The sequence below is a fragment of the Orcinus orca genome, chromosome 11 (assembly GCF_937001465.1).
Source record: "Orcinus orca chromosome 11, mOrcOrc1.1, whole genome shotgun sequence".
NCBI classification, from domain to species: Eukaryota; Metazoa; Chordata; class Mammalia; order Artiodactyla; family Delphinidae; genus Orcinus; species Orcinus orca.
This window is the reverse complement of record NC_064569.1, coordinates 95,534,052-95,551,851: the sequence shown is the minus strand read 5'-3', so window position 1 is coordinate 95,551,851 and position 17,800 is coordinate 95,534,052. Positions and strand designations below refer to the sequence as shown.

The window sequence follows — 17,800 nt, the reverse complement described above, 5'->3', positions numbered from 1 at the left end:
ACCTCCTCCAGGAAGCCCTCCCCAGCTCCCCAGCTTGGATGAGTTTCCTTCCATGGCACCTGGCATCTCCCACCACGGTGCCTGTCACATCATCCTACACTCTTCCATGCAGAGCCATCTCCCCTGGCAGACTGGATTCAAGGAAGGCCACGTTTTGTCTGTAATCTTGTATCCCCAGGATCTGATATGGGGCAAGTGCTCAGTTAGTGCTTACCAGCCTGAGCTAAAAGAGAACTAGAAGAGAATTTAGGGGAATTTATGAGAATTTAAGAATTTAGTCCATTAGGTTCATTGAAGTACTGCTTATCTTTTTCTTTGATTTTCCAAGTTTAAGGGAGTTCCTGACGCAGGTTTACAATCTCTTCAGCCTGAGGATGGGTCTGCATTTTCTTCTGGGAGCTGGGCCTTACCATGCCCCTCTGGTTTTTCACGGTGCAGCCAGGGTTGCTAAGAACACTGGAACGTCAGCGCTGAAGGGACCTTGCCGATCACCCAGTTCCCAGTGTTCTGGATCTATTTTGTCTCCTTTCTGAGGGTCCTTGGAACCTTCACTGAACCTCTGTGGGCCAAGATGTGGACACCAAATGTACAGGTTGCTATGGAGACAGACTTGCGGCATCCATCATGCCTGGCGCACAGAAGGTGCTCAATCAAGTCGGCTGCTCCTGTTACTCATCTGGTCATTTATCAAGTATTTGAGCCCCTACCACGTAGCCGGCCCAAATGATTCCCTGTCCCGAGAGAATTCACAGGCCTTGGACCTCTGTTCCTGGGGTCACTGCATACTGTAGTATGAAGTTGTCTGGCGAGAGCTTACTCTTAAACGTGTGCAGCCCCTCCCATCAGGACCCCCTCCATCACTGTCACCGCACACAATCCAAGAGATTTGAAAAGGTGCCTCCAGGGACTTCCCTGGTGGTCCAGCGGTTAAGACTCTAGGCTTCCACAGCAGGGGGCGCGGGTTCGATCCCTGGTTGGGGAACTAAGATCCCGCATGCCACGCGGCCAAAAAAAAAAAAAAAAAAAGTGTCTCTAGCAGATACAAGTGTCCCTGATTGAAAATCCCTGATCTAATATGCTCTCTTTTAAGGAGGAGGAAGCTGGGCCCATGTGACTTGGATCTCCCTCAGGCCCAGAGGAGTCCAGGTTGCAGTTGGGATCACATTCCAAAGCATGTCATAGCCCCCTACCTTTCTGGAAAAGCCATACCCAGAAAGGGCACAGAGACAGCCCTCTGGAACCCAGGACAGTGCACACAGTAAAAGCAGGGAAGTGTGGGTACAGGTGGAAAGCCCCACACGGAAGGCCATGAGCCCCCTGACCACCGGGGCCACCTGTACAGAGCACAACTTGTCCCTGCCAGCGAGGCACTGCGTGAGCCGGGGTCAGCTGGGCTGCCCTGTTTACACAAGGACACAGACCTTCTGCCCCTCACCCCTCAGAATGTCTGCCTTGGGGCATGCGCTGCGCCAGCCAGCTCTGCCCCATGAGTAAAGAGAGGCCCAGGTCCCCGGGCACAAGTGCCGGGAAGCAAGGAACAGGAGCAACACCTCAGGGACAGAGGTCAAAGTGCACACGTTTATTTTCTAGAACAAAGGCTAAAAGAAGGAAGTTTCTTTCATTTTATTTTAAGAAGAACAAAAATTGTTATTAAAACATCTACATTATTATCAAGATACTAGACCTTATGAATATTTAATATTAAAGTGTGGTATTCTTAAATTTTTTAATACACAGACATTTTTAAAGGACCATTAAATTTATCACTGCCCAGCTGAGAAACGCAGCATCCCTCTTTGCCCCATCCCAAAGGGACACTCACATCAAGGGTGCCTGTCCCCCCTCACCATATTTGCCGTGATGTCTTGTCCCTGCCTGCCGCCGGGGGGCACAGGCCCGATCCAACTCTCTGAGCCTCTCTGAGTCACAAGTGAAATAATCACACTCATCATTCGAAGTGTGCTGTGCCACGCCTCTACTTCCTACTCCCCGCCTGCCCCTCGCTTTCTTCCAAGCCTGTGGGGGAGCCAGCTCTGGCCAAGCCAGGGAGCACCACATCCCAAGGCCCCTGCAGGGATAACAGGATGGAGAAGAAAAATCTGGATTCTAATCCTATTCTTTTGGGTGGGAGACAAAAACCAATCCTTTTCCTTCCCCGAGCACTCGTGCTCTCTCCCCACTAGGCTGGGGTGGTCTGGACGCCATCAGGCGGAGCTGGGCCCAGGCAGGGGCCGCTTCTGCCCCCGCTGCCCATATCACCTCTGACCCCTCGCTCCAGTCCCTCAGTCCTTGCAAATGGCATGATGACCCTGAAAGTCCCTCCTCATTATGCCAGGATGGCTGCATTTTCCAGCCAAATTCTTTATCTTTAGCCCTCATTAGAAGTGATTCCTTGGATACCACACACATATGTAATATTATATAGAGCGATATATTTAATACCTGTGTATATATGCATCACGGGGGCGACATATATACACACTAAAAACAAGGCTGGTGACGACAGACTGCAACAGCACGGATCAGGGAAAACAAGTGTCATCAACATTCACGGCCACAGGCCCCACCTTGGGTCTCTCCTCCCCTCCAGCCACACCACCAGCACCCAAACTCCGCAGTGCTGGCCTGCTGGGGGAAGGGGCAGGGAGAGGAAAGGATGCATGCCACAATTATCAGGAAAAGGTTGGGCAGTGGCAGCGAGAAGAACAGGGTTCTCTGCGGCCCAGGGTGCCCGCCATCATCTCAACGCACACTCGAAATGCTTGTTTAAGGAGAAATAAAGGGTATTCCATTCTCTCTGTCTCACCCTCCCACCAACTCCAGCCTCGATCCCCAGCTCCTTCCGGGGGGCCCCACCCCTTGTGCCAATGATGTGGGGCATTCTGGAATGTCTAGGGAACCAGGGGAGGCTGGGTCTGCCCACAAGGGGTGGGATGGAGAGGAGGGGGTGCACGCAGACACGTCAGACGAGAGGGATGGGAGAGGGCTGGGGGGGCAGGGGTTGGGGGTCAACTGGGGTCCCAGGCAGCTGGCAGGGTCGGGACCAGGGAGGGGCTGGGATGGATGGTCCTAATTGTATGTCTGGGTCTAGGGGAGAAAGGGAAAGGACTCTTCTGAGTCCCCAAGAAAGAGGGGCTGTGTCCGATCCTGGAGTAGCCCATGCTGCCCACGGTCAAGTCTCCCTTCTCTCCATGTCCCCTGACCGCCCACCCTCCCAATCCCCCCAGTACCTCGTGCAGAACCTGAGCCCACTGGTGCCCTGCCAGGTACCACCTCTCCGGGAGCAGCCGTGGGGAAGTGACCTTTGCTGCTATACTCCTTAGGACCATCCTCAGAGGGGACTGTCCCTCTACAGGGCGCTGACACAACCAACCCCTGGGCGGTGCTGCCGGGATCCCAGCTGATTCAGAGACTGTCACATCCCTGCCAAGAGCCTGGAGGCTCCAGCTGATAACTGGCCCTGAGTCTTGTGACCGCAGTTTGCATTCCAGCTCTACCGTGCTGTGGGCTGGAGATGCTGGGTAGAGAACTCCTTCCTTCTAGGCCTGTTTTTCTATCTGCAAAATGGGGGTCTGGGCTGGGTCATCTCTGAAGCCTCTGACGACCTACAATCTACATTCAGCGGCCCACAAAGGAGAGGGGCTGGGCTGGTGGTCTCACCAGAGAGCCACGCTCCTTGGTCAGGCTCCAGAGATCATGTAGCCCAGCCCCTCCCACTCTTCCAACCAGAGGGGAAACTGAGGCCCCAGAGGGTAAGTGACTTGTACAGTATCCCCAGTCCAACCTGGGGCTGCATTTTAAAGCTGGGTGGGGCCTCCTGCCCTCTGTTCTATCCTGATCTGTCCCCAGGGGAGGTGGGGAGGGGTGAGGGTGGGGCAGGGGGAAGGACCCTTCTGCTGCAGATTCAAGTGGGGACCCCACGCTCCCCAGCCCTGAGCGCTGGGCCCCCTTTAGGAGTAGACGGAAGTTAAAGCTGTAGGCTGAAGCTGGAGGGGTCAACCAGGCCCCTCCCTCCGCAACCAGGAGAGCCGGGGTGGGGGAGGGGAGGACCTGCCCAGGGCTTCAGCAGGATGAGGACCCTGGGACCGAGTGGGGCTGCAGCTCGTGCACCTGGGTATGCACTGGGGCAGTGGGGGCAGAGAGGATGGCTGGGGGCCCCAGCCCCAGCCCTGGCCTGCCCCGGCCCTCCTATCAGGCGCTCCGTGCCCACCCCTGCCCCCGATCCTAGGACTTCACCCACGGCCAGGAGCTGGTCTACTCCCCAGTGACGGAGGCAGCAGCAGGGGCTTCTGGGGCGGCACCAGTGGCATTCCCGTCCTCCTGCAGCAGGAAGTTGTATTTGCCGAAGTCGTCATCCCGTGGGCACAGAAGCATGTCCTTGCGGGCCTTGGCCAGTTTCTGCTTCAGCACCTCGCGCCGGTCCAGCCACTCGTTGAGCTCCTCCTGCCCGTGAGCGCAGCGGCACTTGTCCCCGTCCGGGCAGGCCTTGCCCTTCTGGAGCCTGTGGGCGGCAGGAGGCTCACTGCCCGAGCCCTGTGCCCTTTCCTCCACGGGCTGCCGGACCTGGGGCCGGCCACTCCGCCTCCCCCGACAAGCCTCTCCCCATGCAGCATCAGGCCCGGGGAAAGCGGGCGTGGCCTGGCCTTCCCGAGGATCTGATGCCCGGCTGCAGGGGACGGGTCCCCACCTCCAACGCCACTCCGCCCCACTCCTGGGTCCTCACACCCAGGAGCAGCTGTCTTTCTGGACATCCCCACCCCGCCTTATGCCACCTCCAGGCCAAGTGGAGCCAGAGCTGGCCGTGGCCTCCGCCTTTTCAGGCCACCCCACAGCCCACCCGGCCCTGCCCTCCCGGGAGCACCTTTCGCAGAGCCGGAACTCGCCCATGGGGAAGCGGTAGGCCCAGCCACTAGCGTCGCTGTCAGACGTGAAGACCTTCTCCTTGTGCTTCTCAGACTGGATGTGCTGCTGCCACTGCTTCTTGCTGTTGCTGTTCTTGCCGCAGAGCCAGCAGTGGTAACCCATCTGGGGACACAGCCACCGTGGGCGCCTGCTCTTCCCACCTGTGCCGGGACCACTTCCCCCAGGGAGGCTGAGCCCCTCCGCACAGCCGCTCCGGGTCAGGCTCGGACCGGGGCCCCCAGGGGATGGGGTGTTACCATGATGTCGGCGTAGTCCGTGGGCATCTGGATCTGCTTCTCCCCCTCCCGAGAGCTGATGGGCGTCCCTTCCCCCGGCTTCCCTGGGTTGTGCTTCTTCAGCCACATGTCATAGGTCTGTTGCATGTCCAGGACTGGTGGGCAATAGGGGATGCAGGGCCTGGTGAGAGGGGATTCTCCCTCTACTCTGTCCCACGACCCCTGTGGGACCCCTGCTGCTGGGCTGCCCGGTCAACTGGAGACCCAGAGAGGGCTCAGCCCGGTGCAGCCGGAGTGGGGCCCGGGTGGCCAAGCGAGGCTCAGCAGGTGCGCTTGGGCCTGCCGACGAGGGGGGTGTCCGGGTCAGCCCCGCCCTGCCCGCTCACTCTTGTTCTCCTTCATGAACGTCCACATGTCCCTCTCCTCCGGGCTGTGCGCGAAGGAGCAGTTCCCCACGTACTGGCACTTGCGGCCGTTCTGCGCGTGGATGCAGAGCTGCAGGGCAGGCATGGGGAGACCCTGCTGAGTCCCGCCGGACTGTGTCACTGCCCCGTCAGCGGGCAAGCCCTCCTGGGGCCCCACGGCCCCATATTCGAGGTCCCGCTGCCACCCTGCATCCCACCCCGGCGCTCACATCGTATTGCTGTGGGAAGTTGCGAATGGACGGCAGTGGCCTCACCGACACCCACTTCCTCTTGGCCTTGGACATCACCAGGAGGACCCGCCGCTCCTTGGTCCAGCTGCAGGATAGAGCGGGCTGTGTGACCTCCACAGAGAGCCCGACTTCCTCGCCTGTGGTGCTTAGGTGGTCCCCGCCCTGCCCGTGCCCCCGCCCGGCACCTGGCTCACCAGTGCCGGGCCTTGGCGCTGCAGTACTTGAGGTCCTTGTCAGGCTCCACCACCTGCCCGTTCCTCCAGCACTGGCCACACACAAACTTCATCTGCAGGTCAAAGGTGCTAGGCCCATGGGTCCGCGGGGCACCCTGCGGAGAAGAAGCGCTGATGAAGCCGCAGGCACCAGGCTGAGGCCCCGGGGTCTGATATACAGGTGGCCTCCGGGAGCATCAGGGCCACCTGGAGCCTGTGGGCTGGTCCACTACCACTTGGTGGTGGGAAGTGACCCCCTAACTCCAGGCCCATGGCCTCTCAGGGTGGGAGCCAGGCCTTGGACTCCTGATGGAGCGCTCTCTGCCGTAACTGGCTATCTCCCACGGGCCTGCTTGCTGGAGCTGCTGGCGTGTCCCCGGGCACAGCATTCGACCTCACATCTCCCTGCTTTTGCACATGCTGTTCCCTCTGCCTGGAATGCCCTTCTCCATTCTTCATCAGGCTTGTTCTGAAAACTTTCAAAACCCAGCTCAGGCACTACCTCCTTCAGGAAGCTTTCCCTGAAGCTCTCCTAGGTGGCAGCTGCCCATCCTATGGGCCCCCATAGTACCTGAATTACCTCACGTTGACTGACTCATCTAGTTATGAGGCCAGGCCTGGTGGAGAGCAGAGCCTAGAAGGTGGGATGCACCCGCAGAGGGTGGGGATGGAGGAGGCTGCCTCAGATGGGCTTGTCCCACCACCTCAGGTGGTGGGACAGACATCTGGGCAGCCCTGGACTCTCGAAGACCCCACCATGTTCACTCCCCGTCCTCTGCCTCAGCCCTTCCTCTGCAGGCAGGAGGGCCTGCTCTTCTGCACCCCTGCCTGGGAAAGGGTGGGGGGGTGAGAGGCAGAAAAAGTGCCCACCCAGCCTTGTCTCCTGCCACCTGCAACCCCCTCGCCCAGCTGTGCTGGCCACCCTGCTGTCCCTCCTGCTAGCTAGAGCCTTCCCATCCTCCCTGGAGCCTCAGATGTGGAGTTACCCCTCCGCTCTTCCTCCTCTGACACAGGAGTACCTGTGTCCTCGGCACTGCCTAGCCCAGGGCCTCCCCTGAGCAGCAGGGGGCTCTCACTTTGTTGGGTGCCGATTGACCCCTGGCTGGGAGACTTGCGGCCTGGCTCAGCCCCAGGATAATACACATCCAGACGACAAAGTAAAATCCTGCCTCTGTAACTGGGACACGGTCTGGCTAAAGCAGACAGGAGGCTTATCTGTGTCACTATAGACTTCTAGACGTTCCACTGATTCTCACAGAAGCATAAGAAGGCCCATTTCACGGGTGAGGTAAGTGGGGTCCGGAGGGGTGCTGTGGTTTAGCCACTGCTCTAGGGAATAGCCATGCCGGTCCACTGAGCTTCCTTTTCACAGCTGCACAGACTCGACAGCCCTGGGGGCGGTAGGGGTCATTCCCATTTGACTGAGCAGAAGCAGAGGCTCAGAGAGGTTACTAACCCCACCACGGGTAAGTGGCCCGAGGATAGGGACCTGGTGCGAGGCAGGGGCTCATGCTTTTCTGTAGGACGGCACAGCTGCACCATGGGCACCAGGCACGAGCAGCTTCTACCCTGGCATCCTGTCCTTGGCCTCACACGGCCACCGGCCCCGCCCTCTGACGGCAAGCAAGCAAGATGCCTCATGCCTGGGCCACAGCCAGGTCCGGCACAGAAGCCCCGTTCCTGAGCCAGGCCTGAGAGTGGCATCTTGGGTGGGCAGGACGCAGGGGGGTCAGGGGGATAGGAGGTGGTGAAGACTCAGTGTTCTCTCTTTAGCAGATGACGCTGCAGGTCCAGCCTGAGCCCCGCACTGCTTCCCAGCCAGGCTCCTGGCCAGGAGCAAAAATAAACCATGTGGCGCTTGGGGAAGAGGACTGAACAGGAGAGGGGCAGAGGACAGGAGCAACTAGGAAGAGGGGAGAGGAAGAAAGAGGACCAGGAACGAGGTGGGTAGGGAGACGGGGGAAGGCCAAGGGGGCCGGGCAGCCCTGTCTGCCAGACTGGCCCAGGCCTACCCCACCAGCCAGCCTGCGCTGCTCCCTGGCTCACTGCCACACCCAGGCAGGCCTCAAGAGGGACCAGAGGCCCAGGCTTCTCCCAAGGTGACCAGTGCGTGGGCCTGGCATGGTGAGGGCGTCATCCCTCGTGTGTGGATGGCGAGAGGCCTCACCTCACATTCACTGTCTCCTGGGCCCTGAGACCACCCTTCCATTCCCACTGTCACCTAAAGTTACAGTGATCCCCACCTCCTGGGGAGGGTGTGAGGATCAGGGACGACGGGGGCCCCGTGCAGAGCAGGGACTCGGCAAGCTGTAGCCAGCTCCTGTGAGCCTCACACCCACCCCAGGAGGGGGCAGGCAGGATTATGATCCCCATTTCATATGAGGAACGCTAGGGGTGATGGGGATGGTGCAGGTGGGGAGGGAGCTGAGCGAGCTCTAGACAAGCTGTCAGAGAACCCGGGATCTCCGCTCCGTGCGCACCGGGCAAGTCTCTAGCGTGTTCTGAGCCTCAGTCTTCCCGCCTGCAAACGCTACTGCGCCCCAGCTCACGTCCTCAGGACCAGGGTGAGGATCCAGAGGGGTGGGAGGTGATACAAGCAATGGTGGAAAAGGTTGAGGAATACCAGGACATTTACATGGTCTCCAAGGACCTCCCTGGAAGATATTCATTAATTACAAAGGAGGAAAGGGTAACTTCATAGTAGAGAAAGCTTTACTGTGGAGGCACCTTTAATCAAGTTACCAAGGTATTGCTGGTGAAGGGACAGATGGAGATGACGTGCCTGCCCCATCAGACAATCCCAAAGGGATGGGCCTTTTACAAAACAACTGCCTCTTCAAAAATGCCAATGTCATGAAAGACAAAGAAAGACTGAGGAACTGCTCTAGATTAAAGGCGATTAAAGACACTACAAATGAATGCAGTGTGTTGCTGGGATTTGGGGAGGATTCACAAAATCTGAATAATAGCACACCACGATTTGGATAAGTCCACCAATGTGAATTTTGTGATGTTGATAACTGTACTGTGGTTATTATGTAAGAAAGTGTCCTTATATTTACTTACTTATTTATTTATTTTTTGGCCATGTGGGATCTTTGTTCCCCGACCGGGGATCGAACCTGCGCACCCTGCATTGGAAGCGTGGTGTCTTAACCACTGGACGGTCAGGGAAGTCCTTATTTTTACACTAAAGTTTTTAGGGGTAATGGGGCATCACGTCTACAACTTACTCCCTAGTGGTTCAGAAAAGTATATTTCTGTAAATAAATGTGTATGTGTGTACGTACACACGCATACACACAGGACAAAGTGAGTGTGGAAAGCAGTAAAATGTTAACATCTGGGGAATCCAGAAAAAGGTATACACAAATTCTTCATACTCTCCTTACAATTTCCTGGTAAATAAATTATGTCCAGGTAAAGGGATGGGGGATGGCCCTCGTGGGGGCTGACCTCACCCCCACGGCCTGCCCGGGGTCTTACCAAGCTGCTGCTGGCCTTCCCTGCGTGTGCCTCCACCTGCTGCCAGTATTTCTTGGATTCCTGGACGATGTCTTCGTGGGTCATGCCTGGTGAGGGGGGAGCAGACACAGCATCCCTGGAGCTCAGTGAGGAGAAAGGCAGGGGGTCTGCAAGGTGCTGGTGCCACCCCAGGCCCAGGGAGGAGCCCCACTCCCCAGTTAGGCCGCGGAAAGATGAGGGGAACAGGGAAACCACTCATCCTGTCTGGACCTGTTGGTTCATCTGCAGTTGGGAACAGAGGCCTGCTCCAGGCTCACACAGAGAATAAAATGCAGGAGCAAGATGTGGGCTCGGCAGAATGGCAGGGGCCTCTCCGCACCCACGCCAGTGGCCCTGTCCCTCGGGCCAGCTGCTCAGCCCCCTCCCTTGGCCTCCGCCTCCCTCAGTGGGGCCTCAAGCCTGACCCCTGCTTGGCAGCCTCTAGCGTGCTGGTTCTTAAGGCTCTGTGCCCGACCCGGCCCGGCTCCCCAGATCACCGAGGGGCCAGGGCCTTTCACTGCCAGTCGGCAAAGGGCAAATACCCAAACCTTGTGGCCCAGACCCTCCCAATCTGACTGTGGACACTGCGCCCACCTCTTCCATGAGGCCCACCCTCCTCCCGACCCCTTACGGCCTTCTAGTCCCTCTTCCAGAGCTGATTTAGTTTTCGGCCTGTCCTATGGTTACTGCTGCCCCGTGGCCACTCGCCATCAGGGGCTTACTCTGGGCCAGGCATGTGCTTGACATCCATCCTCTTGCTGATGGATGTACCTCTAGCCCAGGGCTCTCCCATGACCTTGCAGACCCCCCCACGTGGCTGCCTGCTCAACCTCTCCCCTTGAAGTCCAACAGGCAGCTCAGACTCCCCACGTCCCACACGAGCCCTGATGTGATCGCCCCAACCTGTTCCTCCTGCAGCCTCCCCTCCTCAGAACACGGCAACCCCACTGGGGTCGACCAGATGCCGTCCTTCGTCTCATACTTCATATCTGGTCCATCAGCTCCCGTTGGCTCCACCATCAAAACACACCCAGAATCTCATCACTTCTACCACTTCCACCCGCTGCCACCCTGACTTGAGCCACACCCTCCCAGGTCTCCCTCCATCTGCCCTTGGCCCCTGAGTTCTCCACGCAGCAGCCAGAGCAACTTCTTCAAGACACCGATCAGGTCATACAACTCCACCTACTCAACCCCTACCCCCAAACCCTGCACACCGTATTTATTTATTTTTTTTGCGGTACGTGGGCCTCTCCCGTTGTGGAGCACAGGCTCCGGATGCGCAGGCTCAGCGGCCACAGCTCACGGGCCCAGCCGCTCCGCGGCACGTGGGATCCTCCCGGACCGGGGCACGAACCCGTGTCCCCCGCATCGGCAGGCGGACTCTCAACCACTGCACCACCAGGGAAGCCCTGCACACCGTATTTAGAACAACCCCAACTATTTCTATGTACCATCTAGAGGTTTTTTCACACTCAGGTCCCTGCCAACCTCTTAGGCCTCATCTCTGACACGCCCCCCCGCCCCCCAGGGGTAAGCTGCTCTGCCCTCACATCCCCACATACAGAAGGACATCCTTCCTTCTGTACCAAGCTTCCCTCTGCCTGGAATGCTCTCCCTGCCCTTCCTTGCTCAAATGTCACCTCCTCTGAGAGGCCTTCCCAGACTATCTTATCCCAAATGCCCCCTCCCCGAGTCCTCTCCATCCTATTGCTTGCTTTACTTTCTTCACAGAACTGATGCACATCTGAAATTCTATCACCCTATTTCATCAGCTCGAAGAAGACAACGATTGTTAGACGCGCCATTATTTTATGTTCCACACACACACAACAATGTCGCTAGGCAGACGATGACAGGCGTGGGGCACAGTGTGCACCCCGGAGCAGATGGACGTAGGGCCTGGTACCTCCCCGTCAGACTGTCTGCCTTGCCCTCGCGTACACACACCAGGGCCCCGACTCGTTTTTGCTCAAGCCCCTGACAGCGCAGGTGCTCAGGGAGTCCCATTAGGTGAGCAAGAAAGCGAGCGGCTTTCCACCTCCTCATTCCTGAGGCCGAGCTGACATCACCCCCTCACAGAGGACCAGTGGAGGCTCAGTGAGGGGCCGCTGATGACCAGATCCCCCAGGTGGCCCGCGGGGCTCTGCCTCCCTGCCCTTCTCCCCACGTGTCCCCCTGGCAGTGCCACACAGGGAGAAACCCAGGGTCTTCTGGGCCCGCAAGCTCCCTGATGCAGAGCCTGCGCATCCTGTGACGTCCAGGAAGCACCGGCTCCTCTGCAGCCCCACAGCCCGGCACTGCCCTCCTCTGAACTGTGCAGCCCCTCGCCCTCACCTGAGTACTGCTGCAGCAGCCAGACTTTGAGCTCTATGAAGCTGTGGGCGAAGTGGCAGCTGTCCTCCCGCAGGCAGCCGTAGCGCACCTCGTGGCGGCACACGTCGAACTGGAAGTGCTCCTGGAACTGGCGGACCTTGGAGTACTTGAGGGAGGTGGAGCGGACGATGTGCACCAGGCACCTGGTGGGCGGGATGGGGGGCGCACAATGCGGTCCGCATGCCGCCCATTCCCGGTCGGGGCCCCCTCCCCAGGGTCAGTGCCGTTCACCCACGGAAGGGGCTCCTCCGTGGGTGCCTCCGCCTATTAACTGCTGGCACAGGAGGGAAGAGGTGGGGGTCCTATGCTCAGGCAGTTCTGGTTTGGGCCTCAGCTGTGTGCCCCTCTCCTGGCCTCGACCTGCGGACAGCTCAAAGCCGCAGCTGCCAGCAGGAGGAGGGCACCAGACCCCACCTGCTGCGAGGCTGGGAGAAGGGGGCATCTCTCTCAGGTTCCCCAGCTCGATGCTCCAGAGCTGGTCCTGCACCCGGAGGGGTAATAATTGAGTTATCTCCTCTGGGCTGGGAATTTTAATTACCTTCATAGCAACCCTAGGAGACTGGGATCATCATTCACTTTACGGATGAGGAAACCAAGGGTCACAGTGGCCAGAGGACATAAAACAGACCATTGTCCAAGCTGGGATTTGGACCCAACTCTGTCTGACCTCAGGGCCTGGGCTCCATCAGCCATGCTGGGGCACAGCCAAGAGGAGGCAGAGGGAGCGCAGGTGGGTGCCGGAGCCCACCCAGCCCCTCCCACTCCCTGTCCAACACCCCTGCCGGGACAGTGGAGGGTGCTGGATGGGAGTCAGGGATGTGGCTCCCACCTGCTGGCAGAGTAAGCTGCTTCCAAGCCTCAGCTTTCTCATCTGTTCACCAGAGACACTCCTCCCCACGGGACTGCCAAGATCATTAAAATACCCAAGAGAATGCTTGGAATATAGACGATGCTCAATAAATGTGGTTCTGTCCTTTCCAGGTGGATGCTGGACCTGAGTCCCGAATCCTACCCCTTGCCTTGACATCCTAGGCCCACCCTCTGCTCCCCAGGCATCCAAGCTGCCCCAGGGGGACTCTGCACCCGCCCCACCCCACCCCAGGCCTGGCCACGGGTCCGGCTGTGGGTCCCACTCACTTGTTGTTATAGAAGCTATGCTTGGCAGCCAGGTTGGAGCAGACAGACGGAGAGTCCTTCGTGCCTTTGCTGATGATCCGGGGTTTACTGTCAAAGCAGATCTGCCCAGGGAGGGGGGGGGGCTGGGATCCAGCACGGCCACCCAGGAGGGACAGGGTCCCTGCAAGCCCTGCCCTGAGTCAGGGGAGTGAGGAAGGGAATCCCAGGGTCTGTGGTCCCCACCTCTCTGATCCCACCACTCCAAACGCCTGGGGCAGGGGTTACTCCATATCTCTGAGTCTCAGTTTCCTCAACTGTAACCTGGGGAAAACCACACCTGCTCTGTCCCACAGCTTCACTGTGAAGCTGGAAAAAGATCTAATAGAACTTCAGGTCCTTTGTAAAGTATAGGCAGCCACCAGGCTGTGGGCTGTGATCCCCTAAAGGGAGAGGGCAGCCCACCTGCTCTAAGAGTCGGAGGGAAGGGCCGGCTGTGTGATGGATGGGGGCTGGCCGAGCAGCACCGAACCCTGCCAGCAACCTGGACCCAGCACCCTCACTTCATGGAGATGGACCTGACACCGTCCCTGCCCTCATCACACTATGCCTGGGTGGGGAGGCGGGGGGCCAGCAGCGTCTTCCGTGACAGCTTTGGGGAGGAAATGGACAGCTTGGTGGGGCTGCTGGGATCAGAGCTGAGCCTCAGAGGGTCCAAGACGTAGACACACGGGGAGGGCACCCCACGGAGAGGGCACAGCGTGGACACAGGCAGGGAAGTGGGCAGAAAGGTGCAGTGGGCATTGAAGCCAGCACAGCTGGACGAGGGGGCATGGGGCGGGTCGGGATGAGCTCCTAGAGCACCTGAGTCTGGCCTACGACGGCAGGAAGCAAAGAGCAGATGTGGTTACTTCTCTTTCTGGCCTCAGTTTCCAGCTCCGAACAATGAGGGAACTGGATAGGATCTGGGCTCTAGCGCGATGGGAGCATATGGGTCTAACTTTCTGAAACTCCCAGGACCTGTGGATTCTAAGGTCAGGCCTCCAAAACCCGCGGGTCCCAGGGCCGAGAGTCCACAGTGGAGCCCGCGGGAGCCCCTCCCCAGCCCTGTCTGTGAATCGACCGTGGAGGGGCCGGTACCTCACAGAGGAACGTGAAGATGCCCTGGTGCTCCTTGAGGAGCTTGGCGATGGTGAGGCTGCCGCGCTTGACGCCCCCCAGCGGGTCGAAGAGCAGGTCGCGGTTGAGGGTGCCCTTCCGCTCCTCCGTCCACACGTCGATCTCCTCCTGATGGTAGGCGAAGGTGCAGTTATCCCCGTACTTACAGTCCTGCTTGTTAATCATGTCTGCAAAGAGGCAACAGGACACACGTTCCGCCAGGCGGGATGGCAGCCCACAGCACCCCCGGTGGGGCCTGCGGAGCAGGAAGGCTTGGCAGGGGTGGAGCGGCGGAGCTCAGGGAAAGCGCTTCCCAGGCCAGGCCCTTCTTTGTTCTACACTTGGGTGTGGGGGCCAGATCTGCACCTTCCCGTGCAAAGCATGGCGGTCGCCGTGGCTCCACCACCCCACAAGGCTGCCTGGTATGGGTCAGGCAAGACGACAGGTGGGAAAAGGGCTTTGTAGACATATACAAGCCGTTTTATCATTATTATTATTATTCTGCACCAGGAAAATATACCACTGGTTCAGGAAGGCATGGGTCTTGGGGTCCAGCAGACTTGGGCTGGGATCCCGTTATTCCTGAGCCTTAGCTGTCTGTCCATAAACAGAGAACACGGTTGTTGTGTGGATTAAGTGAAACAATAAATAAAACTCCTGGGGGCCAGGGAGCAGGGAAGGCAGCAGGTTTATAATTCAGAGACCCGCCATTTCCTGGGGGTGGGAACTGTTTTTCTTTCTTTTTCTCCCTCCCTCACCCTCTTTCTAAGTCTGCCCCATTCCAGCCCCCTGCCAAGCTTGCAGGCACACGAGGACAAGCAGGCCGGATGGCCAGGTGACCTCACAGACTGCTCTGCACTGCGACCAGCTCCACACCCAGTGGGGAGGTCTGCAGGGAAGGGCTTCCCAAGATCCAGGTGCTGCTTGAAGGAGGAGCAGAGGATGACCAAGTTCAAAGGGCACAGCATGTGCAAAGGAGTCAGGGTTCAGCGTATCTGGGGAATGCTTAGGGCAGACGGGGACTTGTAGGCCTCGTAGAATTGGGACTCCATCCACGCTGGCCAGGGCATGGCTGGCGGGGGCCTGCGAGCTCAGAAATGACAAGTCTTTAAGATCCACCTGGGCAGACAAAGAGCTGATCCAGAAAGCCTGGGTGGGCTACTGCCACGGGCTGGGTCGGGGGACAAAGGCGGAGCCTGGAGCGGACTCCCAAAGTCTCCTTCCTCACCCAGAGCTGTCATGAGGATGTGTGATGGTGGGTACAGAAGGGCGACACTATAGAACACTTAACAGTATCAAGACTGTTTATGTCCTGCTGTGCAGACTGCACCGAGATGCTTGGTTGGGGAGTAGAAGAAAGCAAATGAGGTACCTGCCAAATGTCCACTAAATGTCAACCAAATGACATGAGCCAGAAGTGAGGAAAATGACAACAACCTATTAAATTTTAAAAGCTAGTATTTATCAAGCCCTCACTGTGGGCCAGTCCCCAGTGATTTACATGGATTCTCTCTCCATATCCTTCCAACAGCCCTTTGGGACCCTGCAGTGTAACAGAAACTAGCTCTCCGTGAACCACCTGAGCCTTGCACCCGGGAGCGCATTCTGCTGGTGAGGCCCCAGCTTGAGCATAACATCCAAACACTCCCACCTGTCTGTGGAGCTGGTCAGGGCAGGAGCTGCTCGATCTGAGATGGGACTCCCTCCTTCATGGACCACACCTGTCTGTCTACCTGTCTGCCTGTGATGAGAAGCAGAGCTGCGGCCGGGCGTGAGAAGCTGGGTCTGGGCCGTGCCACCTGCCCCTGCTGCAGCCCACCCACCTTTGCACAGGTAGTAGGAGCCCACGAAGCTGGTCTTGGTTGGCCGGGGCCGGATCCGCTTCCAGGTCTGGTCCTCGGAGCTCCGGAGGCGGCCGAGCAGGATGTCCCGCTTGCACTTGTGCTCAAGGCCCTCACGGTAGGTGTAGTCGCCCGCCCTGGGGCCTGTGGGGGCAGGGAGGACAGGGACTGGTTCCGGAAGCAGAACTGAAGGGTGACAGCCAACGGGCCCGAGCAATGGGGACTGGCCGCCCTGCTGCCTAAAAGCCCGCCTCCTTCCCCTGGGCCTCCCGCCAGCTCCTGCCATCTCTTCCCTGCCATATGCTCCCTGGGGACAGGGGGCTTGGGCAGAGGGGAGCCCCTTTTCAGCACCCACCCCCTTTCCACCACCACCCCGACTCTACAGTGAGCCTGACCACGTCAGTGTTTCTTTGGAACAAATGATGAAGACAGTGCCTGGCAGAGAGCAGGCTCTGTCCCTGTCTTTTCCTGCCCCGGAAAAGCGCTGCCAGACTCAGCCTCCCTCCCCTGCTCCTGTGCCTCTTCCCTGGTGCTCTCAAATCTTCTGACCAAAGGCCTCCTCTCCCCAACAATGGGGTGGGGGGGGTCTCCCCAAAGAGACCAAGAGGACCAAGGTCCCTTGTGGGGACCCACGTGACGTGGCTGGGCCAGCACCAGGTGTGCAGCGGCTCTGCTTCCCCAGCACAGGGGGCAGCGAGCAGTGGGCGTGCGGATCGGGGAGGCTGGTGTGGTCTGTGCAAGGAAGAAACTTCCTCACGGGCATAGCCACCCAGCGAGACGGCGCTCTGCTGCCCATCCGCACGGGGCCGCGGGCTTTGGCAGGACGGCTCTGTCAGGGGTGACATGCGTGTGACATGCGTGACATGCGTGTCCTGTCAACGTCAGCACCTCTGAGAGGGAGAAATCTAGACTGGTAAGATCTGTAACCCTGAGATACCAAGAGAATATTCTAAAATGTCGGAACTACGGGATTCTGGCAAATGAAATACTGTGAGTCTTAGAGTCTAGAATTCTGAAATTCTGGGACTTCCCTGGTGGCGCAGTGGTTAAGAATCCGTCTGCCAATGCGGGGGACACAGGTTCGAGCCCTGGTCCGGGAGGATCCCACATGTCGCGAAGCAACTAAGCCCGTGCGCCACAACTACTGAGCCTGCGAGCCACAACTACTGAGCCCACAAGCCTACAGCCCGTGCTCCGCAACAAGAGAAGCCACCGCAATGAGAAGCCCGCGCACCACAACGAAGAGTAGCCCCCGCTCTCTGCAACTAGATAAAGCCTGCGCGCAGCAACAAAGACCCAACGCAGCCAAAAAAAAATAAATTAGAAAAAAAAAAAAAAAAGATGATTCTAGAATTCTGAAATTCTAGGTGTGCTGAAAAGTGTCTACCAACACTGGGCATCTACTTTGAATTGCTCCTACAGTCTCCCTTGGATTTGAGGGCTGGAAGCCTAGGAAGTACATTTCCCAGACTCCTCTGCCCTCTGCCTTCTAGGCAAGGTTTGAATTCACCCAGCAAGAGGTGGACGGAGAGGATGTGCACAGAGGTGCAGGCCGCCTTTCCTTGGCAGATGTGTTTTTGCAGCAGCCAGCTGGACACTGCCTTCCTCAGCCTCTGGGCTGTGGGGCGGCCGTGATGCTGGCCAGCAATCCCGGCAGCCCCCTGGGCTCTGTGTGAGAGCGGCGGACCCTGGCTTCTGGGCTTCAGCTTGTGGAGAAGTAGCCCAAAGGCCCGGTGGAATCTCTGGGCTTCCACTCCTCTAGGCTTTCTGGCAGTTTTCAAAGTCCCCGCCTCCCACATGACA

The 17,800-nt window shown here is 58.5% G+C and overlaps 2 protein-coding genes across 5 annotated transcripts in view; one reads left to right on the top strand and one right to left on the bottom strand.

Moving 5' to 3' along the window:
• The window catches only part of CHADL (chondroadherin like), a 195,847-nt gene that overhangs the window by 86,228 nt on the left and 91,819 nt on the right, over nt 1-17,800 (top strand). The window lies entirely within an intron of this gene.
• The window catches only part of ZC3H7B (zinc finger CCCH-type containing 7B), a 54,172-nt gene continuing 37,930 nt past the window's right edge, over nt 1,559-17,800 (bottom strand). For all 4 annotated transcript variants that reach the window (XM_049693911.1, XM_033405127.2, XM_033405125.2 and 1 more), the window contains 11 exons: nt 15,980-16,141; nt 14,139-14,344; nt 13,023-13,123; nt 11,847-12,028; nt 9,492-9,577; nt 5,988-6,121; nt 5,773-5,878; nt 5,525-5,633; nt 5,160-5,293; nt 4,862-5,025; nt 1,559-4,501 (listed from right to left, as the gene is read on the bottom strand). In XM_049693911.1, the coding sequence (XP_049549868.1) occupies nt 4,255-4,501; nt 4,862-5,025; nt 5,160-5,293; nt 5,525-5,633; nt 5,773-5,878; nt 5,988-6,121; nt 9,492-9,577; nt 11,847-12,028; nt 13,023-13,123; nt 14,139-14,344; nt 15,980-16,141 (1,631 nt within the window). In that variant the 3' untranslated portion in view covers nt 1,559-4,254. The remainder of the gene's footprint in view (nt 4,502-4,861; nt 5,026-5,159; nt 5,294-5,524; nt 5,634-5,772; nt 5,879-5,987; nt 6,122-9,491; nt 9,578-11,846; nt 12,029-13,022; nt 13,124-14,138; nt 14,345-15,979; nt 16,142-17,800) is intronic.